Source organism: Pristiophorus japonicus, chromosome 2 (assembly GCF_044704955.1).
Source record: "Pristiophorus japonicus isolate sPriJap1 chromosome 2, sPriJap1.hap1, whole genome shotgun sequence".
Classification (NCBI taxonomy): Eukaryota; Metazoa; Chordata; class Chondrichthyes; family Pristiophoridae; genus Pristiophorus; species Pristiophorus japonicus.
This window is the reverse complement of record NC_091978.1, coordinates 139,611,222-139,636,619: the sequence shown is the minus strand read 5'-3', so window position 1 is coordinate 139,636,619 and position 25,398 is coordinate 139,611,222. Positions and strand designations below refer to the sequence as shown.

At 42.5% G+C, this 25,398-nt stretch overlaps 1 protein-coding gene across 2 annotated transcripts in view; it reads right to left on the bottom strand.

The window, feature by feature from the left end:
* Positions 1–11,617: 11,617 nt before the first annotated feature.
* mtus1b (microtubule associated tumor suppressor 1b) overlaps positions 11,618–25,398 on the bottom strand; it is a 293,810-nt gene continuing 280,029 nt past the window's right edge. For both annotated transcript variants that reach the window (XM_070869726.1, XM_070869736.1), the window contains one exon: positions 11,618–15,216. In XM_070869726.1, coding sequence (XP_070725827.1) covers positions 15,000–15,216 — 217 coding nt within the window. In that variant the 3' untranslated portion in view covers positions 11,618–14,999. The remainder of the gene's footprint in view (positions 15,217–25,398) is intronic.

The following is a 25,398-nucleotide window of genomic DNA, read 5'->3' as shown; positions in this document are numbered from 1 at the left end:
GCTCAGTGTGAAAAAAACATTGGCACTCGGCCATTTTTGTAGTTCTTTGTAGCTGTTTAATTTTTGAACATTTTTTAATAAAAGCACATTGCCATCAGCACATCAGCACTTGCAGCCTTCTCACTGTCTCCTTCCCCCCCTCACCCGCGGGAACAAAACGGCTGTTTAATCCCCCCCCCCCCCGCAGGAACGAACGCCTGCAGCATTCTCCGTGCCTGAAGCACTTTCACACAGGTAGGAAGATGGTTTATTTAATCTTTTCTTTGCTTATAAATGTTTATTCAGGTTGGATTTATTTGTATAATATTTGTAGAAGTATAAATAAGGATTTATTGTAGAATTTAATGAGTTCCCTTCCCCCCCACCTCGTTCTGGACGCCTAATTTGTAACCTGCGCCTGATTTTTTAATGTGTAGAACAGGTTTTTTCAGTTCTACAAAAATCTTCACTTGCTCCATTCTAACTTAGTTTGGAGTACGTTTTCACTGTGGAAACTTTCAAATCAGGTGTCAGTGGCCGGACACGCCCCCTTTTGAAGAAAAAATTCTGTTCCAAAGTAGAACTGTTCTATCTGCCGAGAACTGCAGAAAAAAAAATGTGGAGAATTGCGATTTCTAAGATAGTCCGTTCTCCACCAGTTGCTCCTAAAAATCAGGAGCAAATCATGTGGAAACTTGGGCCCTAAATGTGAAGAATTCCGATTTCTAAGATACTCCGTTCTACACCAGTTGCTCCTAAAAATCAGGAGCAAATCATGTGGAAACTTGGGGCCAATGTTGCTTAGAGGAAACATGTGGAAGTCAGGGTGTTCAATACAGAACTGAATAAACTGCTATAATATAAACTGGAACAAATGAAAATCTAAAACTGCAAATGTTGGAAATCTGAAAGAGAGAGAGAAAATGCTGGAAACGTATAGCAGGTCAGTCAGCATCTCTGGAGATAAAATGGAATTTAATCAGGTATATGCCTATGTTACAACGCAGAACAAATATGATCCATGCTCAGAAGGATTCCCACATTCATTCCTATTGCTCAAAATGTTGAACCACAAGCAATTTAGTTCATAAGGAAACATTTTTAAACTGCAATGATTTAAAAGGTTCTGCTGGAGTTTGCCCCTAAATGTGATCCATTTATATATGCATATAATAGCCACAGAATACATGAGCAGCCTATTCTTGAAAGCAGAGCGTGGTCAAATATTTGCTAAAGATCAGTCTGCCTGGATTTCTCTTAGAGGTATCAAAAGTGTCACCCAACAAAATTGCTTCTTGTTTTTCTGAATTCTGCTGAAATGAGTTTAAAAGCTGATTTTAATTGAAAGCAAGTGACTTTGGAGCAATTCATCAAGAATACCTGCAGCCATCCTGCTCCTAATTCATAGATTAATTGACAAAGTGTAAATTTGTTAAGAGCAATTTCAACGAAAAATAAATTCCTAACTGACAAGGACAAGTTCATGTGCTCCTCTGGGCGGCAGAAGAAAAGCTTAGGCCTCTCCTGCATCGAGCTCGCACTGCCCGCGCTCCCCCTCCAGCCCCCCACACCTCGACAGAAAACCTCTCGATTGCGGGTCCCTGACAAAACAAACTCGTATTTATATAGCGCCTTTAACGAAGTAAAACGTCTCAAGGCGCTTCACAGGAATGTTTTAAGACAAAACAAATAAATTTGACACCGAGACACTTAAGAAGAAATTACGGCAGATGACCAAAAGCTTGGTCAAAGAGGTAGGTTTTAAGGAGTGTCTTAAAGGAGGAAAGAGAGTTAGAGAGGCGGAGAGATTTAGGGAGGGAGCTCCAGAGCTTAGGGCCCAGGCAGCTGAAGGCACGGCCACCGATGGTTAAGCAATTATAATCAGGGATGCTCAAGAGGGCAGAATTTGAGGAGCGCAGACATCTCGGGGGGGTCGGGGAAGGCGGGGGTTGTGAGGCTGAAGGAGATTACAGAGACAGGGAGGGGCGAGGCCATGGAGGGATTTGTAAACAAGGATGAGAATTTTGAAATAGAGGCATTGTTTAACCAGGAGCTAGTGTAGGTCAGCGAGCTACACTGGGGTGATGGGTGAATGGAACTTGGTGCAAGTTCGGACACGGGTTGAATATTTTTTGAATGACCTCATATTTAGGTAGGGTAGAATGTGGGAGGCCAGGCAGGATTGAGTTGGAATAGACAAGTCTTGAGGTAACAAAGGTATGGATGAGGGTTTCAGCAGCAGATGAGCGATGTTACGGAGGTGGAAATAGACGGTTATGCCGCAGATATGTGGCCGGAAGTTAATTTCAGGGTCAACTATGACACCTAGGTTGCAAACAGTCTTGTTCACCCTCAGATTGATGCTAGGGAGAGGGATGGAGTCAGTGGTTAGGAAAAGCAGTTTGTGGCGGGGATCAAAGATAATGGCTTTGGTCTTCCCAATATTTAATTGGAGAAAATTTCTGCTCATCCAGCACTGGATATCGGTCAAGCAGTCTGACAATTTAGTTACCAAGCAGGGGTCGAGAGAAGTGGTGGAGAGGTAGAGTTAAGTGTCGTCAGCGTACATGTGGAAACTGACTCGGTGTTTTCGGATGATATTGCCAAGGGGCAGCATATAGATGAGAACTAGGAGGGGACCAAGGATAGATCCTTGGGGGACACCAGAGGTAACGATGCGGAAATGGGAAGAGAAGCCATTGCAGGAGATTTTCTGGCTACGATAAGATAGATAAGAATGGACCCAACTGGACGATGGTGGAGAGGCATTGGAGGAGGACGGAGTAGTCAACTGTGTCAAAGGCTGCAGACAGCTCCAGGAGGACTTTGTCACAGTCACAATGGATGGTGGGAAAGATGGTGACGGATGCGAGGGAGAAGGATGGTGTCAATGGGGCAGCCAGTCCCAGCTATCAGCGGGTAGGCTCTGATTTTACACTTTGTGCTGGAATTGAATTCAGGACCGGCCGTTACAATCAACCGGTTTTATTCTGCCACGGTCAGGTGGGAAATGAAGTTGCCAGCGTGGTTTCCCCACGGGCGGTTAAAATCCAGGCTAAGGAGATCAAATTCATAGGTAAAGATATAAGTCTAATAGGATTCAAGAAACTATTGTGTGCAGGACACTAAAGATACCATCCGTGTCTGTGTTGCGAGTATACAATACATTTCATACATTTGTTTTTCACAGTTTCCTTATTTCCATAATCATTTCAGCTTTAAACATATTCCACTATAAAAGTACTTAAAATCATTCTGAAGATATTGGCCCAGGATTTAGGGCGGGTAATGCTGGTGAACGCTGACCCCTCATTACCCTTCTGAAACTGACCGCGACTTCAGGATTTAGCGCATATGGTGGTTAAAAAGGCATATGGAATATTTGCCTTTTTTAGTCGAGGCATGAAATACAAGAGCAAGGATGTTATGCTTGAACTGTATAAAACACTGGTTAGGCTGCAGCTGGAGTACTGTGTGGAGTTCTGGTCACCACATTACAGGAAAGATGTGATTGCACTGGAAAGGGTGCAGAGGAGATTTACAAGAATGCTGCCTGGACTGGAGAATTTTGGCTACGAGGAAAGATTGGAGATGCTGGGTCTGTTTTCTTTGGAACAAAGGAGGCTAAGGGGAGACCTGATTGAGGTGTATGAAATTATGAGGAGCCTGGATAGAGTGGATAGGAAGGACCTGCTTCCCTTAGCATAGGGGTCAACAACCAGGGGGCATAGATATAAAGTAATGGGGGGAGGTATAGAGGGGATATGAGGGGAAATTTCTTTACCCAGAGGGTGGTGGGGGTCAAGAACTCACTGCCTGAAAGGGTGATAGAAGCCGGAAGCCTCACCATATTTAAAAAATATTTGATTGTGCACTTAAAGTGCCGTAACTTACAGGACTATGGACCAACAGCTGGAAAGTGGGATTAGGCTGGATAGCTCTTGGTCGGCTGGCGGGACACGATGGGCCGAAATAGCCTCCTTCTGTGCTGTAAATTTCTATGATTCAATGATATGCATCTGAATGCAGAAATCCTGAAGTTGCAGTCAGTCATTCACTGCTCTGACATTGGCTGTGTTGTGGACCCACCACCTGCCCTCCCCACCCCCATAACAGCCTGCAATCAGTGAAACTGACAAAACCTGGGCATTTTCACGGTAATATCGCTGTTAAATACCCCATTAAATGTTAAGCCTTATTGGATTAGGTGTAACTAGGGTTTTAACAGCGTATTAAAAAATGTTATGACCCTGAAAAACTAATTTTTGTGGAGTGTCAAATATGATAAAAATTACAATTTGTAAACTTTATTGTTCGATATTTCAGCCTCTACCTTATCTCCACAAGAGTCCTAATCTTTATTTTGCTCTCTATCATAAAATATTTTGGATAAAAGCAATTTCTCATTTCCTGTCTGAGAATTCTGCAATGTGATTGGCTGCTTAGATAGCTTCTTGACGTCACTGCGGCATCACACTAGGAAGTCTCATCACAGAGCGCTGAAATCAATTGAACGTCGAAAAGGCAAACTTCTTGATCTTTGTTGACGGTAAATTATGGACCGATATGTTTTAGTAATACTTCATGATGCTAATTAAATTTCTGCTTCAGTGACCCGTCGGCATTATCATTATAAAGCTATAAATACATTCCATATCACTGTCTTGCCACCAGCAGTGAAGCACCTAGCACTTCAGCTCTGCATTCCTAAACCTTATCTGCGGTGGGTTATTCATTCCAGGCAAGAATATTTAATGATAATGACATGATAAAATATAGTTCTATTTCTGTAATGTTTATTGCGCCAATGACTTTCACAATGATGAATCTTAATTAGCTCCATAATAAAATGTGCTTGAAGCCTGCACTTGCCACGAATTTCTAACTAATTTTTTCCAAAGAAAGAAACTCACAGGCACACAGACATATCAAACAGGAACTATAGAAATCCCATCAGTGCTATGCTTAAAAAAAAAATTATTATTCCACATGCAGTTTAGCTTGAATCTTCAATGGTAAAATGGTGACTCTATGAATTTATCAGAATAAATTATATACTCAACAGGTTATCATTAAAGATCTTGTTTGAAGGATCCAGGGGCGCTGCTGGCAAGTGCACTGCCCTGTGTAGTCCTGGTCAGATGTACCAGAAATATCCCAAATTTAATCCCTAGTCTGTACCGAGGATAATCATAGTTAACTCATCATAGACTGTCCCTCGAAATCGAGGAAGACTTGCTTCCACTCCCAAAGTGAGTTCTCAGGTGACTGAACAGTCCAATACGGGAATTACAGTCTCTGTCGCAGATGGGACAGACAGTCGTTGGAGGAAAGGATGGGTGGGAGTCTGGTTTGCTGCACGCTCCTTCCACTGCCTGTGCTTGTTTTCTGCATGCTCTCGGCGACGAGACTCGAGGTGCTCAGCGCCCTCTGGATGCTCTTCCTCCACTTAGGGCGGTCTTTGGCCGGGGACTCCCAGGTGTTGGTGGGGATGTTGCACTTTATCAAGGAGGCTTTAAAGGTATCCTTGAAATGTTTCCTCTGCCCATCTGGGGCTCGCGTGCCGTGTAGGAGTTCCGAGTAGAGCGCTTGCTTTGGGAGTCTTGTGTCGGACATGCGAACAATGTGGCTCGCCCAACGGAGCTGGTCAAGTATGGTCAGTGCTTCGATGCTGGGGATGTTGGCCTGATCGAGAACACTAACATTGGTGTATCTGACCTCCCAGGGGATTTGCAGGATCTTGCGGAGACATCGTTAGTGGTATTTCTCCAGCGATTTGAGGTGTCTACTGTATATGATCCACGTCTCTGAGCCATACAGGAGGGCGGGTATCACTACAGCCCTGTAGATCATGAGCTTGGTGCCAGATTTGCACCTGGTCTTCAAACGCTCTTTCTCAGGCGGCCAAAGGCTGTGCTGGTGCACTGGAGGCGGTGTTGAATCTCATCGTCGATGTCTGCCCTTGCTGATAATAGGTTCCCGAGGTATGGAAAGTGGTCTATGTTGTCCAAGGCTGTGCCATGGATCTTGATGACTGGGGGGGGCGGGGGCAGTGCTGTGTAGTGGGGTCAGGTTTGTGAAGGATCTTTGTCTTACAGATGTTCAGAGTAAGGCCTAAGCTTTCGTACGCCTCGGTGAAGATGTTGACGATGACTTGGATTTCAGCCTCTGAATGTGCGCAGATGGAAGCGTCGTCCGCGTACGTAGCTCGACGACAGAGGATGGGACGGTCTTGGATCTGACCTGGAGGTTGAACAGGTTCTCACTGGTTCTATAGTTTAGTTCCACTCCAGCGGGGAGCTTGTTGAGTGTGAGAAAGATCAAGAGGGTTGGCGCAATGACACAGCCCTGCTTGACCCCAGTCTGGATGTGGAAAGGGTCTATGGTGGATCAGTTGGTCAGGATCACGGCTTGCATGTTGTCATGGAGCAGGCGGAGAATGGCGACAAATTTTTTTGGGCAGCCGAAATGTTGGAAGACGCTCCATAGTCCTTCGCGGTCAACAGTGTCAAAGGCCTTTGTCAGGTCAAAGGCGGCCATGTACAAGGGTTGGTGCTGTTCCCTGTATTTCTCTTGCAGTTGTTGTGTCATAACGATCATGTTTGTTGTACCCTGTAGCAGACAGAATCTGCACTGTGACTCCGGGAGGAACTCCTCAGCCACAGGGAGAAGACGGTTGAGGAGGATTCTAGCGATGACTTTCCCAGTGGCTGACAGCAGGGAGATTCCTCTGTAGTTGCCGCAGTCGGACTTGTCCCCTTTTTAAAAGATGGTCACGATTACTGCATCTCAGATCTCCTGGCATGCTCCCCTCCTTCCAGATGAGAGAGATGAGGTAATGCATTTGTGCCAAGAGTGCTTTTCCGTCATATTTTAGTGCCTTAGCGGGAATTCCATCCGCTCCTGATGCCTTGTTCTTGAACAGACGGATGGCCTTTTCTACCTCGTGTAAGGCTGGGGCATTGCTGAGGTGATGGCGGGTAGCATGCTGCGGGATGGAATCAAGGACACTCGTGTCAAAGACAGAGTCTCGGTTAAGGAGATCTTCGAAGTGCTCCTTCCAGCGGGTCCTGACTGCCTCAGTGTTCTTGAGGAGTGTCTCCCCATTCTTGGCCAGCAGTGGGGTGGGGCTTTGGGTGCTTGGGCCGTAGGTGGACTTGACTGCGGTGAAGAATCCTCGCCCATCATGGCTGTTGGCCAGCTGCTGAATCTCCTGTACTTTCTTCACCCACCATCTATTCTTTAGGTCGCATAATTATATACAAAGCAGCAATGGTCACTGCAACTTGCTTTAGCATCTCTGGGCAAGCAAGCTTTAAAAAAACAGCCAGGGTTTTCACTTCTGATCACTCTTCCATGAGCCCAGCTTAAACAAGTAGATGTTGGACAAAGACAGGGTTGAGTTTGGCTAGGATATCCCCTGTGATTAAAAAAACACCTGCTAGCACTTGTAAGGACAACAGGCTTCCTTCCCAAAAGGAAATTAGTGAACCAGTTGGGTTATTATGACAATCGGACAGCTCATGATCATATTTGATTTTTTTTTTTTTTTAAAGATTTAGAAACTAAATTCAAATTCTCAGTGGGGCAGTGGTTTGAACTTATGCTTCCTGACTTATTGGTCCAGTAACAACCATTACACTACCGTGAACCCTGGTGTTCACAGCTGGGTGGCTTGTTGAAAATAAATTGAGAAATCTCTCATTTTCAGCAAAGATATTTTGACTGCAGAGAAGATTCCATTGCGGGTTTCAAACATTAATTAAACAATTTTTAGATCAGGCTTTGACACACAAATGGTTCCTGAATTTTCCATAACACTTATTGATCTGGCAGAGAAAGGAGTGTTCTATTTGTTACATTGAGCAAAGGATTCAGCTACATGTTACATTGTGTGTTATGTTAGGGACCATGTTGGCCAACCAGATGTACAATATTTATAAGTAGATTATTCACTTCAGTGTAGATTACCTACCGAAAGACAAGGACAATAATTGGGCCCAAAATTCCACTTGGAGGTTTTTTGGCACAGTTGTAGAGCGACGTCTGATTCTTTAGTGGCCCGACTGCGCCAAAAGAAAAAGTTCCAAGTTTCACCGGCATAACCTTTCATTTTGGAGCGGCGCAGATGTCCTTCAGCTCTGTTGGTGGAGCTTAAGGTCTGCGCCGAAAAACTGAGGTTGCCAGGTAATGAGGAACGCTGAATTTATCCTGTAGTGTCATTGCTGATTTTTCTCTCCCCAAGAACTTCTATTTTCATAACAGGTGTAAGTATTCCAAGAGCCTAATTTTAAAAAAATTGATTTGTCTCTTTGTAAACTCAGCTATGACCACATGATGCCTCTCTCTCTCTTCCCCCACCCGCCTCCCCCCACCTAGTGCCTGCTGCTTCTATCCCGGGTCGAAAGGCCCCCGCACCGGCCCGCTTCTATCTTGGGCCGAAAGGTGCCCCCACCCTCTGCTGAGTCTTCAGCTCTGCTGAAACAATGGCGTCTTCTCTCCACCATTTTTCTCTTCTCTGCGCTGATTTCCTTAAGTGTAGGTAAGTAAGAGGGGTGCAGTGTGCCTTTTTAGAAAAAAATTGTACTTGGCCAAACTCGCTTAAATGCCGAGAAATGGCGCACGCGGCAGGTTCCGCCCTCATTGACATAAAAAAAAAATCGGACGTACCTACTTTAGAATGGTGCAGAAACATTGGCGAAACTTAGATTTTAGTCTGCTCCAAAAAACGGTGCAGAATGGTGGCGAAAATTCAGCCCAATATGTTAACACACATACACTAGCCTAATTGGAATTTTTGCTGCTACACTGGTGATTTTTCCAATTTTATTACTGAAACAAAGTAAATCACATTACATCATCCAGGGCAACAACTTTAACATTGTAATATTGTTGAGATAGATCTGAAGGACAGCAGACTCCACTTCGAGTACAATGGGTGGAAGGATGTGCGTGGAATTTCATTTGAAGTATTGTTGGATGAGTACCAATAAAAACATTACTGTATTACTTAAAAAAATCTTTCTTTTACACGTGGATTTGGTCACTGATTCCTCATCTTCCATTATGTTCAAGATCACGGCTGGTCTAAATAATTGACATGCATTAGACTCATGACTTATTTCCACAGATCTGAATGAGTACTCAAAGTTGCATATTAGATTAAAATCTTGAATATTTTTGTGCAATTGTACTTTGATAGATGTATTAGTAATCATCCAGGAAAGAGTAGTTTGCTTGATTAGCATCCACCCCACCATCGGCATACAGTGGCTGTGATATGTACAATCTACAAGATACAATGCAGCAATAAGATTACTTCAACAGCACCTCCCTGCCCTGTGACCTCTACCAACAAGGAGGACAAGGAGTGGAGCACCATGATCTGTAAACACCTATGTAGTGCCATGTACAATGCAAGGTCTGTTTCGTAATGCACGTTGAAAAGAAAAATGTAAATGTACAGTCACCCATTCCGTCCGTGTACTGTATAGTGACATGTAATGTAATTTGTTGAATGTACTACAATGTATCCCGTATTGTACCGAATTGTACTTGAACTGAAAAGCAAGGAAATGTATCGAACGGAACTGCCGTCAGTACCCAAATGTAGTGTATGGGATTGCTGACCGCAGCTACATGTATTGAACTGCTTTTGAATGTACTGTACAAATTTTTATGAAAAGTATATTTTGAAATAAAAAAAACCAAGGAGGACAAGAGAAGCAATGTTGTGGGAACACCTCCAAGTTCCCCTCTACGACTTAAATCATCCTGGTGCATCATCATCGTCACTAGATCTGTATACTGGAAGTCCCTGGTCCTCCTTTACAAATCTTTCTCCTACCTGTATGTCCCAGCTTACACTCTCCAGTCTTCTAAAATTCAATTCCAATTTCTTTCCTCTGAAAGCCATTGACTGTAGGTTTGTGCAGTGACTGAGGATGGATTCACTTCAAACTTTCCAAAGGGAGCTGGATGATATCACAGCATACAAAAAGGTAGGTGAAATATTGGAAATGTGCCTCATGGTCACGGTTCTCCTGAGCTCATTTTGATTGACTTCAGGGGCCAGAGGGGAATTTCCTCAATTTTATCCCTGAATTGGTCTAGGGTTTTCCCCAATTTCTTGTGCTTCTCCCAGGATATTACGTGGCTGCTGGTGGGTTGAAGTGGGGGTTTGGTGATCATGATGTTCAATTAATACTTGACTGTATGGGACAGGCTCAAAAGACCAGCTTGTCTTGTCATTTTTGTATGTTTGTATGAAAAGTGAGCCCGCTGACCATTCTTCCAAGGTGAATGAGACCTCTGGAACCTCAAACAATAATGGAGGAAAGGTTAGAAGTGCAATAAGGTTGCGTTCCAGACAGTCAAGAATATTAGAACTGTTAAGAAAAATTAACAGCAATTCGAGAATATGATTGTAATGTTGAAAAAATTTACACCAAGAAATTCTACAAAAGCTTTAAAGAGACATTTGAATATGAAGAAATACAAAAAAAAATGCATGGGATGTCATGCATTGACGAGAATAAATCAGAACATTGCTCACGTGCAAAGCCTATCTGCTCAAGTTATGGCATGTCAATGGATATAAAAAAACAATACAAACAGCTGGTCTCCCTGACAAGGGATTAACGACAGCTCCTCTGAGAAATGCTGGCAAAAATAATTAAAGATAAACAAAAGTGCTGAATTCACTCTTTGCAAGGCCAGAAATCAGTGATTAAATTTGGATCAGCGTGGACAACTAGAGCATTATGAATGGAGATAAGGGATAATAGGGAGAGAAAATGTTGCTAGAATCTATTCCATTTCACTGAATCAGAGAGGTTATACATGCTAAATTATTCAAAGGATTTGGGGAGATTTGTTAAGAATACGATTTCTACAGAAAATTTGAATCTACCAGAAAATTAATTGTCAGGACTGAGTGGGAGCAGGAGATAGATATTTATTTCCTGGTAATGGTCAAGTACTGCTTTTTGACCCAGAGAGTTAAGGAGCATGAGGAGGAAGGCAACCCCCAAAGCTAATTTTGTGTAACACGGTTAGGGAACATCTTGAAAACAGTGGCCATAACAGAATTGAGTTGAAAACTCAATTTTAGGAAGGCAGGCTTTGGCGGAATGAAGAAGCAGTTAATGGAGCTAGATTGGAATATTGTTAGAGGGAGAAGGGTGGTACTGCGATGCTGACTCCCTATCTGGTCAGTGATTCTCCAGTTGGCCAGACAGTAAAACCAGCTACCTTTCCTCCACTCCATGAAAAGAAAACATCTGCTACTCCCAAAATGAGTTGGGGCCAGCCTGGCTTCCAGGATGAGAAAATAAACCCTCATTGAATCAGGTTGGAATAGACTGAGCTACAACATTCTATAAACTGATCCATCTAGTTTCAGTGCCTGCAACCAGCAGCTTTAAAAAAAAAGTATTGTCTGTATTCACTGTTTTAAAACAAAAAATAGCTCACTCCCAAAATAATTTCCATGAAGAAAAATACGATCAAAAATCCTGAAATATTTTATATGCAACTAAAAATAGTCAGCGATACAGCGAATGTGATGTAGATAAACATCCAATTTATACTCCAGGAAATTAAAGAGCAGAAATGTTTGAATAGTGAAAACAGCAATGACTTTATTCAACAAGGAAGCAACATGTGATAAGCACATTTACAATGCATCAAGATTAAAAATGATCACGAACAGACAAAGTACATGTAAAATGAAATCAAAAAGGTTCGCGAGCTTTGTTGCACAATATTTCAATTAACTTGACTGGCCCTTTTGCTATAGACCCCTAAAGCTATACAGAAAGTATACATTATAAATTTATCTTGCATCTAGCTGCACTAATTTTATCAAAATTGTTATCCTATAATGCAACAAGTTTATTTTGATTTCAAGGGTAGAGGTTTTATATAATTTGGGTATTAACTACAAAAAATTAGAACTGAGCTTCTATGGATATACCAGTTGCTAAAATATTGCAACAAATACCTAAAACGGTATAACAAGCATTACTATATGGAACGGTTTCTCAATTATGCATCTGAAATTGGAATCACCCATTAGGAAACTCAGTATTTATTTTTGCTAACATATCCAAATAATGCTGCTATGGCCATCCATGCATTGGAGACCTTCTCCAGCAAGGGACTTGAGACTCCTCCAACCTGCATACATCAGTTTTAACAAATAAGATGTCTGCACTGAAGTAAATGCTGACTCACAATGAGCTGCTCAGGTGACCATGAGCATTGGCTTGCCAACTGCTAGCAAGCTCATTTGAAACCTCATACTTGGTTTATAGCTCAGTAACAAAGTGTAATTAAACACTTCATAACTTTATAAAGTTCAAACTGAAGTTAAGCAGAGGCCTAGCATTTTTCATAGATTTCTACACAATTTGACCAAACCAGATTTTACAGTAGCAATACTGGATGATAAATTAGAAAAGGGATCATTGGGTAAGTTTTTTGAGAATCAGTATGAATATATGAATATTTTCATTCAAATTATATTTATTTAATATTGCAGTTTCACTTCATAGTTGTTGGCTAGTGCCGCAAAATTGCATAGAAATCAAGCGTGTGAAACCCACCAATGAACCCAATTGCCTAATGCAGTTCTTGGCTCTCCTGACTTCAATTATTTATAGGTTAAATGCATTTACAATACAGAATTTAACAGATAAATAGATTGTTTTTATTCCATTTAACCCAGTGTACAAAGAAACAGTACAAAGACTGGCAACTTAAATCTGTTTCATTTTAAAAGTTATATCTTGCTTTTCACCAAGATTATCATGAGACATTGCAGCATTTTATATCATGCAACAGGAATTCCAAGTCTGATAAAACTTGGCATGAAAATCGTCAATGTTGCTTTGCCTTATTTTATGTGGAGCCTATAGTTATTTTGAAAAAAGTGTAAACCAGTGTATATCACGATATAGCAGGTAAAAAATCTCTTGCTGGAGGCAAGTGCCAATTTTCAATCATGAACCCCAACAACTGGATACAAATCTTTAACCATCAACAGTAGTAACAGACGTGAATGGACAATAGCAAAGAGATCCGTTCACACATGCACCATTCTAGCAAAAAAATGACCGATTTGTATCTAAATAACCTCAGCTGGGCTAAATGTAAATTGACGCTGTATGAACTGGCTTAATCTGGATTGGTTTGGAACTCACCAGGTTCTGATAAAATTTACTATTCAATCTTGAAGATTGTGTTCCAAGGACTAAGTGATCTCAATAGAAAGTGACTGTAGAGTTCATAAATCAATTACAAGATTTGCACAATTTTTTTTCCACAGAGGTTCACAATGGTAGAGGACCATCTGCCAAGGGTGTACAAGCTTCTGTCTTTGTGGGCCACATACAAGTAGCATGGAGCTGCCAGGACCACATATGAAATTTAAAATCAATGTTCCCATTAAATTGCATATCTGAAATTGCTGATAAATCAGAACTCAAAGATCCATTGGTAAGGTTAATCCACAAATGAAGCAACAGCAAACAGCCCCTTAAAAATCTCCCAGGTCTACAAATTTCAAACAAGTTATCAATACAAGGGCAAATAGGTCCACATTGCCTGGGCTTTGAGAGCCAGATTGCTAGACCTTGGGGATCTGCATATGGCTTTAGGTTCACATGCCATTGAAAACATTGGAGAGTAGGGAGAAAAGGTAAAAATAATGAGGGCACCAGTTCAATAAAGATATCAATCGAAGTTTCGGAAAGGCTTTTTGTCTTCCCTCCTTCCTTCTCAAGTAGAGAATGGTACAAATTAAAAGATGTGAAACAGAGAGGGCCAAAAGCCAGGCATCAAAGTGGGTTTATATGGCAATGCGAGCATTACTGATCAGGAGTTATAACTTTGAAACACAATCTCCTAAATTTCCACTTCAATGTTTCTCAGGTTAACCTTGGTTTCAGAGATTTACACATTACAAAAAAACTAAGTTCATACAACTTCAATTGAAGCCAAGTACTTGTGACCAAAAACATTCTCCACTTTTTTCTGAATAGTTGGGCGTTCAGAGCTGCAGCCTTCTTAACAAGCAACATCCATCTATATGTGAGTATATGTTTAAAGCCAACTGAGGAACCATCTCAATAAACTGCAAGGTGGTATGATTTGCTTCCCCGAGCACATAGATCCTCTCGCACCTTGCCAAAAAAATACATCCAAAATTCATCCAAATAGAACAGATGTAAGCAAATGGCAGCTAGCGGTGTGACCTTGGGATCAGGACTTAAGTGCTCCATTTGCACTACCAGTCTAATGTAAACTGTTACTTTAATATTGCTTAAGTGCTTAGATAAATTGACAGCATCTTTTTGCTCTAAAATAAAAACACCCATTGTTAAACTCCATGAGACTAGATTTTCTGGTCATCAGCTTTCAATAGACTTTAAATTTGTACCTATAGATATCTGCAGAAATGTAACACAGATCAAAGAACACATGCTGCACAAGCATCCTCTTGGCATATTTTACAGAACCGAGAGAATGTTATCTAGATTTGTCCTAGTTCATTTATGCCACATGTTGTGCAAATTCAGACTGCAACACACAAGATTTCCTCATTCTATTTGCTGAAAAACAAACTCTAGCAACATCCTGCTAGCTAATAGTGAAGGCAATTCTTAATACTTCAGCTCAATCTTAAATGCTCAGTTTACCAAACACAGATCCTCTTCACAAATGAATGAGGAAAACTCAAATTTGTCAAATATAATCTACATGCCCTGAGTTTTCTTTTAATAGGCAAAAAGGCAAAAGCAAGAATCTTGCTGTGTAAATTAAGTGCTTTTGTGCAACATTTTCTATATACATTCTATCATATACAATTAGAATTAAAAAAACAAACAGAATACTTCTCCATACTCTTAAGCCATATAGTAGAACAGTATTTTGTACGTCATCCAATAGCCCTTGTTTGTCATAATAGCCAGTGGCATAAAAACAGGTAATTTTGAATGGCAATGATTTGGAATGTGTCACCTTGGTGATGGTGCAGGGCTAGAGGATGAGGACACTGAATTTTTGGAAGGCTGAAAGGAGAAAGAAGAGGTTGGTGACAGCTTCTTAGGGCTAAGAATATCTCCATTTTGCAGCTTCCACAGAAGTTCTTCATTTTCCATTGATAAGCGCTTGTTGACTTTTGATTCTTTCTGCAATGACTCTTGCAAAACAACCTGTTCAGTAGAGAGTTGCCTGCAAAGAGATAGAAATTAGAGTGGATTTTTTATAAAGATGCTGCTTGTCAAGAGGAGAAAAACACAGGTGAAGTGAAAATTTCATTTCAGAACCTTGCTTTCATATTACATTTGTAGATATGGAAAATCATGAAGGATTTGCTGCATATGCAGCATTTACACCTTGGAGCATCTCAAGTACCTATACTTTTATTTGGGAAATCTCTGCATTAACTCTCACAAAAAGGTATACTGGAGACCGATGTACTCAATTGTTTACAGAGAGACTTGAGGGTTTATACTGCATAACAATTTCATATAAAATAATCTGCATTCTAAAAATCAATATGAACAAAGAAAAACTCACATGATGTGAATAAAACAGACAGTAATTAAAAAGGACACCGCTGCCTTAAAAACCCCTTTCTATAATGGGGTTATAGAACTAGCTAGCATTACCTTGTATACATTTATAATAACCTCTTGTACCTTTGTTACTCCAAGTCTCTATTTATAAAACCAGTTAACCTCCATCTTCCTAAAGTCTTCTACATTCCTCTTTATCATTACTCAAACCCCCTGCTTTTGTTTTATCAGAAAGTTTCAATATCAAACTCCCTATACCCAAATATAACCCTTTATCCTGTCCGAAAACCAACTTCCCATCCATGCTGTACATTTCCTCTTACACCAAACACCAACATTTTAATAACGTCCTGATCAAATGTCTTCTGGAAATCCATATACATTGGGCCTGAAATTTCAGCCTCCCCGGGTTCATACGGACCCAGGAAGGCATTGTATAAGTTGGCTTGTGGCGCGCAATGCTCATGTGCCAAGAAACGGCTTTTCCTATCTGTCAAGTTCTGGCTTGACAGATCACACGCATCTTGGAAGCAAGGACATTCGCGTGGGCAAGATTGCGGTATGTGCCCATCTCTTGCCCAGCAAATGTCCTTAAAACTCTTGTGCCTGGTAAAAGCAGGCGCATAGCCTACTTTTACCAGCATAACTGTTTTAAAACATATACAAAAAAAATAAAATTTAAAAACACATTTTTGTGTTAAAACCCTGTCCACTAAGGTAAGTTTCTTTTAAACCCTAATTACAAAATTAAGAAAAAGAAAAAAAAAATGTTTTTGTAAACCATTTATTAACTTTAATTTCAATTAATTTTAATTCTGTGTGAGGTGTGTTTTTTATTTTTTATGTTGTATTTAGTGCATTTGTTTTTTTTTCTCATTAATAGCAATGAGAACTCGTAGATATGGAGTTCTCATTGCTATTAATGAGAATACTATACCTGATTGATTGTGCAATCACACATGACTGCACCTTCTGCGTTCGAACAGAGGACAGGAGCCTCAGCGTGGGAAGAGAAGGCCTCCCCACTGGAATTGCAGGCACATCCGGGACCATTAGGTAATTTCGTAAAAATTCTCGGGTTGGAGGCATTCGTCTGAAAGAAGCCTCCGACCGGAATTTCAGGCCCAATAAATCTATTGCATTCCCTTTAACTCACTCAAATATCTGTTTTTTTTTTTAAAGACACAACTTGCCTTTAACAAATACACGCTGAGTACTTATTCCACGCGTTTCCAAACACTCACTAATTTAACTTTTAATTATGGATTGTAAGAGTTTCCCCAAAACCAGCTACAGGTTGGTTATCTTTCTTCCTAGTGTTAAATTGGCTGTGATCCAGCCACAATTTACATATCTAAGGAACATTGAAAAATTACATTCATAACCACTGTGTTTTTCTTTTGTCAACAACCTAGGGTGCATTTTAGTCAGCTCGAGTTCTGCTAAATTTTCCAATACCAATTCCTATTCTGCAGTTATTGCTAGCCATTGATCCATATCTTGCACTAGTAACTCCTACATTCTCACTTACACCATCTATAAAAACCAATGCAAGAATATTTAGTGTCTTCGCCATACATTAATTTTCCACAATTAGACTCCCCCCTTCATTCTTGAGCTGCCTCATTTTTCTTTTGTGCTTAGAAAAGCTTATTTGATCTGATCATAGAATCATAGAAATTTACAGCACGGAAGGAGGCCATTTCGGCCCATCGTGTCCGCGCCAGCTGACCAAGAGCTATTCAAACTAAACCCACTTTCCAGCTCTTGGTCCATAGCCCTGTAGGTTACGGAACGAAGTGCACATCCAAGTATTTTAAAAATGTGGTGAGGGTTTCTGCCTGTACCACCCTTTCAGGCAGTGAGTTCCAGACCCCCACTACTCTCTGGGTGAAGAAATTTCCCCTCATTTCTCCTCTAAACCTCCCCCCAATTACTTTAAATCTATGCCCCCTGGTTGTTGACTCTTCTGCTAAGGGAAACGGATCCTTCCTATCCACTCTATCCAGGCACCTCATCATTTTATACACCTCAATCAAGTCTCCTCTCAGCCTCCTCTGTTCCAAAGAAAACAGACTCAGCATCTCCAATCTTTCCTCATAGCCAAAATTCTCCAGTCCAGGCAACATTGTTGTAAATCTCCTCTGTACCCTTTCCAGTGCAATCACATCTTTCCTGTAATGTGACCAGAACTGCATGCAGTACTCCAGCTGCGGCCTAACCAGTATTTTATACAGTTCAAGCATAACCTCCTTGCTCTTGTGTTCCTCTGCTCGGTTTACTCATTTTCCCTTTTATTGCTTCTCATTTCCCTTCTACTTCTTCACTAATTATATTCATAATATGCTTTAGCATTAATCACCCTAGTTTTATGCTACACCTCCCTTTTAAAATTCAGTTTAGTTTTACAGTATTAAGGTTTAGACTAGTTATGGAAAAGGACAGGGAGCAATCTAGAGTAAAAATACTTAATTGGAGGAAAGCCAATTTCAGTGGGTTGAGAACAGATCTGGCCCTAGTAAATTAGAATCAAAGACTGGCAGGCAAAACTGTAATCGAACAATGGGCTGCCTTTTAAGAGAGGATGGTTTGGGTACATTCCCACAAGGGGAAACATAGGGCAACCAAAGCCAGAGCCCCATGGATGATGAAAGAGATAGAGAGCAAGATGAAGCAGAAAATAATCAACATAGATAGTGCCTTGGAGTTGAGGATGACTTGCTTCCACACTAAAAATGAGTTCTCAGGTGACTGAAGAGCCCAATGCAGGACCTATAGTCTCGGTCACCTGTGGGGCAGACGGTGTTTGAAGGAACGGCTGGATGGGGGGGGCCTGGGTTGCCGCGCGCGCCTTCTGCTGTCTATACTTGTGTTCAGCTTGTTCTCGGCGGAGACTCTAGGTGTTCAGCGCCTTCCTGGATGTTTTGGGCAGTCCTGGGCCAGGGATTCCCAGGTGTCGGTGGGGATGTTACATTTTTTCAAGGAGGCTTTGAAGGTGTCCTTAAAGCGATTCCTCTGCCCACCTGGGGCTCGCTTGCCATGTCGGAGCTTGTAGAGCGCTTGTTTTGGGAGTCTCATGTCAGGCATGCGGACGATGTGGCCCATCCAGCAGAGCTGATTGAGCGTGGTCAGTGCTTCGACGCTGGCCTGAGCGAGAACACAGACGTTGGTGCGCCTATCCTGCCAGTGGATTTGCTGGATCTTGCGGAGGCAGCGTTGGTGGTACTTCGTGTTTTGAGGTGCCTGCTGCACATAGTCCATGTCTCTGAGCCATATAGGAGGGCGGGTATCAACACTGCTCTATAGACCATGAGCTTGCTGCCAGGTTTGAGGTCCTGGTCTTCAAACACTCTTCCTCAAGCAACCAAAGGCTAAGCTGGCACACTGAAGGTGGTGTCTGCCCTTGTTGACAGTAGGCTCCCAAGGTATGAAAAATGGTCCATGTTATCCAAGGCCTTGTCATGGATTTTGATAACCGGGAGGGGCAGTGCTGTGTGGCGGGGGGGCAGGTTGGTAGAGGACCTTTGTCTTACGGATGTTTAGTGTAAAGCCCATGCTCTCGTACACCTCAGTGAAGGTATTGACGATGACTTAGAGTTCGGCCTCCGAATGTGCTCAGAAGCAAGTGTCATCTGTGTACTGTAATTTGAGGATGGAGGATGGGACGACCTTAGATCTGGCCTGGAGGTGATGGAGGTTGAACAGATTCCCGTTTGTCCTGTACTTGAGCTCCACTCCAGCAGGGAGCTTGTCGAGGGTGAGACAGAGCATTGCAGCAAGGAAGATCGAGAAGAGCGTTGGTGCGATGACACAGCCTTGCTTTACCCCGGTCCGAATGCAGCATTGGTCTGTGATGGATCCGATGGTCAGGATCTCGGCTTGCATGTCATCGTGGAGCAGGTGGAGGATGGTGACAAACTTTTGAGGGCAGCCGAATCGGAAGAGGATGCTCCATAATCCCTCATGGTTGTTGACAGTATCGAAGGCTTTTGTGAGGTCCTGACCTGGGTGGGATTAGCAGGAGCCAGCAACACCGGGGATAAAAGCTCAGCGCCCCAGGACACAGAGCGGCCGTCCCGACCTGGGTGGGAACAGCAGGAGGAGCAGGAGCCAGCCACTGCAAGGAGCAGCACGAGCCGTCCCCAAAGGGCGACAAAAGCGAAGAGGGTGACTACATCGACCTCACCGGAATCTAGGGAGCAGATTGGTATAATGTCGTGGAGCGAGGCAGAGCCCAGCGGAGGGGTCAGGGCCCAGGAAGAGCCGGAGGTCGGGACCAGGAGGAAGCAGAAAAAGGGAATGTATGACAGATGCCAGATTGAGAATACAAGAGAGAACCAGGCTGAATATTGATAGTTCAGAGGGGAAGTAAAACAATAAAATAAGGGCAAAGAGAGAGTATGAGAACAGATTGGTAACTAACATAATTAGGGAATCCAAAAGTTTTCTATAGACATATAAATAGTAAATGGGTAGTAAGAGGGGTGGGGCCGATTCGGGACAAAAATGGAGACCTACACATGGAGGCGGAGGGCATGTCTGAGGTACTAACGGGTACTTTGCATCAATCTTTACCAAGGAAGAAGGTGCTGCCAAAGTCTGAGTGAAAGAGGAGGCAGTTGAGATACTGGATGGGATAAAAATTGATAAAAAGGCTGGCTGTACTTAATGTAGATAAATCACCAGGACCGGATGGAATGCATGCGAGGCAGAGGTGGAAATTTTGCAGGTACTGGCCATAATCTTCCAATCCTTCTTGGATACAGAGCTGGTGCCAGGAGTGAAAAATTATAAAATGTTACACCCTTGTTCAAAAAAAAAAAAAGAGTGCAAGGTTAAACCCAGCAACTACGGGTTTAACCTCACTGGTGGGGAAGCTTTAAGAAACGATAATCCAGGTCAAAATTAACAGTCACTTGGACAATTATGGATTAATTAAGGAAAGCCTGCATGGATTTGTTAAAGACAAATAGTGTTTAACTATCTTAATTAAGCTTTTTTGATAAGGTAACAGTGAGAGTTGGAGGGTGACGCAGTTGATGTGGTGTACATGGATATCGAAATGGCATTTGATAAAGTGTCACATAATAGACTTGCCAGCAAAGTTGAAGCCTGTGGAATAAAAGGGACAGTGGCAGCATGGATACGAAATTGGCTAAGTGACAGGAAACAGATAGTGGTGAATGGTTGTTTTTCCAGACTGAAGGAAGGTGTACAAGTGGTGTTCCCCAGGGGTCAGTACTAGGACCACTACTTTTCTTTATATATATTAATGACTTGGGTGTGGGTGTACAGGGCACAATTTCAAAATTTGCAGATGGCAAAACTTGAAAGCATAGCGAATAGTGAGGAGGATAGTGATAGACTTCAAGACAGGCAGAAAGACTGGTGGAATGGGTGGCCACATGGCAGATGAAATTCAACACAGAAAAGTGTGAAGTGATACATTTTGGTAGGAAGCACGAGGAGCGGCAATATAAACTAAAGGGTATGTTACGTATGTAAACATTGTAACTGTGTAAGACTTGCCACAAGAGGGCGCAACTGTTGGAGGCCCAAGGGTCACCTGCACACCTCGTGCAAGGGAGTATAAAAGGTTGTCTGCCATGCTGCTTAGGCACTCTGGAGTTGTATTAAAGAGACTACGGTCACATCAGTTTTAGCTCACAGTACTCAGTGTTGTGGAGTTCTTCCATACTTAACAGGGTACAATTCTAAAGGGGGTGCATGAACAGAGAGACCTGGGGGTATATGTGCACAAATTGTTGAAGGTGGCAAGGCAGGTTGAGAAAGGGTTAAAGAAGCATACGGGATTCTGGGCTTCATAAATAGAAGCACGATGTACAAAAATAAGGAAGTTTTGATAAACCTTTTATAAAACGCTTTCTCGTCCTCACCTGGAGTATTGTGTCCAATTCTGGGCACCGCACTTTACGAAGGATGTGAAGGCCTTAGAGAGGGTGCAGAAAAGATTTACAAGAATGGTTCCAGGGATGAGGGACTTAGCTACTTGGATAGACTGGAGAAGCTGGGGTTGTTCCCCTTAGAGTAGAGAAGGTTGAGGAGAGATTTGATGGAGGTGTTCAAAATCATGCGGGGTCCAGACAGAAGGTTCGAGAACCAGAGAACACAGATTTAAGATGATTGGCAGAAGAACCAAAGCTGACATGAGAAAAAGCTTTTTTACACAGCGAGTAGTTAGGATCTGGAATGCACTGCCTGAAAGGGTGGTGGAGGCAGATTCAATTGTGACTTTAAAAGGGAATTGGATAAGTACCTAAACATAGAAAATAGGTGCAGGAGTAGGCCATTCGGCCCTTCGAGCCTGCACCACCATTCAATATCATGGCTGAACATTAACCTCAGTACCCCTTTCCTGCTTTCTCTCCATACCCCTTGATCCCTTTAGCCGCAAGGGCCACATCTAACTCCCTCTTGAAAAAATCTAACGAACTGGCATCGACAACTTTCCGTGGTAGAGAATTCCACAGGTTCACAACTCAGTGAAAACGTTTATAGAAACATAGAAAATAGGTGCAGGAGTAGGCCATTCAGCCCTTCTAGCCTGCACTGCCATTCAATGAGTTCATGGCTGAACATGCACTTCAGTACCCCCTTCCTGCTTTCTCGCCATACCCCTTGATCCCCCGAGTAGTAAGGACTTCATCTAACTCCCTTTTGAATATATTTAGTGAATTGGCCTCAACTACTTTCTGTGGTAGAGAATTCCACAGGTTCACCACTCTCTGGGTAAAGAAATTTCTCCTCATCTCGGTCCTAAATGGCTTACCCCTTATCCTTAGACTGTGACCCCTGGTTCTGGACTTCCCCAACATTGGGAACATTCTTCCTGCATCTAACCTGTCCAAACCCGTCAGAATTTTAAACGTTTCTATGAGGTCCCCTCTCATTCTTCTGAACTCCAGTGAATACAAGCCCAGTTGATCCAGTCTTTCTTGATAGGTCAGTCCCACCATCCCAGGAATCAGTCTGGTGAATCTTCGCTGCACTCCCTCAATAGCAAGAATGCCCTTCCTCAAGTTAGGAGACCAAAACTGTACACAATACTCCAGGTGTGGCCTCACCAAGGCCCTGCACAACTGTAGCAACACCTCCCTGCCCCTGTACTCAAATCCCCTCGCTAAAGGCCAACATGCCATTTGCTTTCTTAACCGCCTGCTGTACCTGCATGCCAACCTTCAATGACTGATGTACCATGACACCCAGGTCTCATTGCACCTCCCCTTTTCCTAATCTGTCACCATTCAGATAATAGTCTCTCTGTTTTTACCACCAAAGTGGATAACCTCACATTTATCCACATTATACTGCATCTGCCATGCATTTGCCCACTCACCTAACCTGTCCAAGTCACCCTGCAGCCTCTTAGCATCCTCCTCACAGCTCACACCGCCACCAAGCTTAGTGTCATCTGCAAACTTGGCGATATTACACTCAATCCCTTCATCTAAATCATTGATGTATACTGCAAATAGCTGGGGTCCCAGCACTGAGCCCTGCGGCACCTCACTAGTCACTGCCTGCCATTCTGAAAAGGACCTGTTGATCCCGACTCTCTGCTTCCTGTCTGCCAACCAGTTCTCGATCCACGTCAATAGATTACCCCCAATACCATGCGCTTTGATTTTTGCACACCAATCTCTTGTGTGAGACCTTGTCAAAAATCTTTTGAAAGTCCAAATACACCACATCCACTGGTCTCCCTTGTCCACTCTACGAGTTACATCCTCAAAAAATTCTAGAAGATTTGTCAAGCATGCTTTCTCTTTCATAAATCCATGCTGACTTGGACCGATCCAGTCACTGCTTTCCAATGCGCTGCTATTTCATCTTTAATAATTGATTCTAACATTTTCCCCACTACTGATGTCAGGCGAACTGGTCTATAATTACCCGTTTTCTCTCTCCCTTCTTTTTTAAAAAGTGGGGTTACATGAGCTACCCTCCAGTCCATAGGAACTGATCCAGAATCAATAGACTTGTTGGAAAATGATCACCAATGCATCCACTATTTCTAGGGCCACTTCCTTAAGTACTCTGGGATGCAGACTATCAGGCCCTGGGGATTTATCGGCCTTCAATCCCATCAATTTCCTAACACAATTTCCTGACTAATAAGGATTTCCTTCAGTTCCTCCTTCTCGCTAGATCCTCGGTCCCCTAGTACTTCTGGAAGATTGTGTGTGTTTTCCTTCGTGAAGACAGAACCAAAGTATTTGTTCAATTGGTCTACCATTTCTTTGTTTCCCATTATAAATTCATCTGATTATGACTGTAAGGGACCAACATAGAAAATAGGTGCAGGAGTAGGCCATTCAGCCCTTCGAGCCTGCACCACCACCATGGCTGATCATTCACCTCAGTACCCCTTTCCCGCTTTCTCTTCATACACTTTGATCCCTTTAGCCGTAAGGGCCATATCTAACTCCCTCTTGACTATATCCAATGAACTGGCATCAACAACTCTCTGTGGTAGGGAATTCCACAGATTAACAACTCTGAGTGAAGAAGTTTCTCCTCATCTCAGTCCTAAATGGCTTACCCCTTTATCCTTGGATTATGTCCCCTGGCTCTGGACTTCCCCAACATCGGGAACATTCTTCCTGCATCTAACCTGTCCAGTCCCGTCAGAATTTTATGTTTCTATGAGATCCCCTCTCATCCTTCTAAACTCCAGTGAATACAGGCCACTCTCTCCTCATGTCAGTCCTGCCATCCCGGGAATCAGTCTGGTGAACCTTCGCTCAATTGCAAGAACATCCTTCCTCAGATTCGGAGACCAAAACTGAACACACTAAGGCCCTGTACAACTGCAGTAAGACCTCCCTGCTCCTATACTCAAATCCCCTAACTATGATGACCAACATACTATTTCCCTTCTTCACCTCCTGCTGAACCTGCATGTCAACTTTCAATGACTGATGTACCAAGACACCCAAGTCTCCTTGCACCTCTCAGTTTGTCTTCACTAATCTTTTTCACTTTACATAACTATAGAAGCTTTTGCAGTCAGTTTTTATGTTCCCAGCAAGCTTCCTCATACTCTATTTTCCCCCTCCTAATTAAACCCTTTGTCCTCCTCTGCTGAATTTTAAATTTCTCCCAGTCCTCAGGTTTGCTGCTTTTTCTGGCCAATTTATATGCCTCTTCCTTGGATTCAACACTATCCTTAATATCCCTTGTTAGCCACAGTTGAGCTACCTTCCCCATTTTATTTTTTACTCCAGACAGGGATGTATAATTGTTAAAGTTCATCCATGTGATCTTTAAATGTTTGCCATTGCCTATCCACTGTCAACCCTTTAAGTATCCTTCGCCAGTCTATTCTAGCCAATTCACGCCTCATACCATCGAAGTTACCTTTTCTTTTCAGGAAAACAAATTGAAGATTCCCCATTGCTAATGCTGTGCCAAGTTAATTTTGGCCAGATCTTTTACCTCTCTGAGTCTTGTTTCAGTCCAGCATGCTCATCTACATTCATTATCTTTTTTTCATTTTCACTCTGAACTTAACTATGCTGTAAGAATAGGAGAACAATTGGTAAATAGTCATTTGTTTCACTTTATTTCCCAGAACAAAATCAATCTATACTGCTTTCCTCATTGAACTAAAAATCTACTTATCCAAGAAGCAGTCGTGGATACATTCACTTTGACCATGAGTGGTCATGGGTTGGGGGGACTGGGAGCCAATGTTATTCAGCAAGCACGGGAGTGATGCATTAACAGAACTGACTGTGTGATAGGATACAAACAGCGAAATTGTGGACAAATTGGAATTTTTGGAGGGTGAAGAGATGGGAGGCCAGCAAGA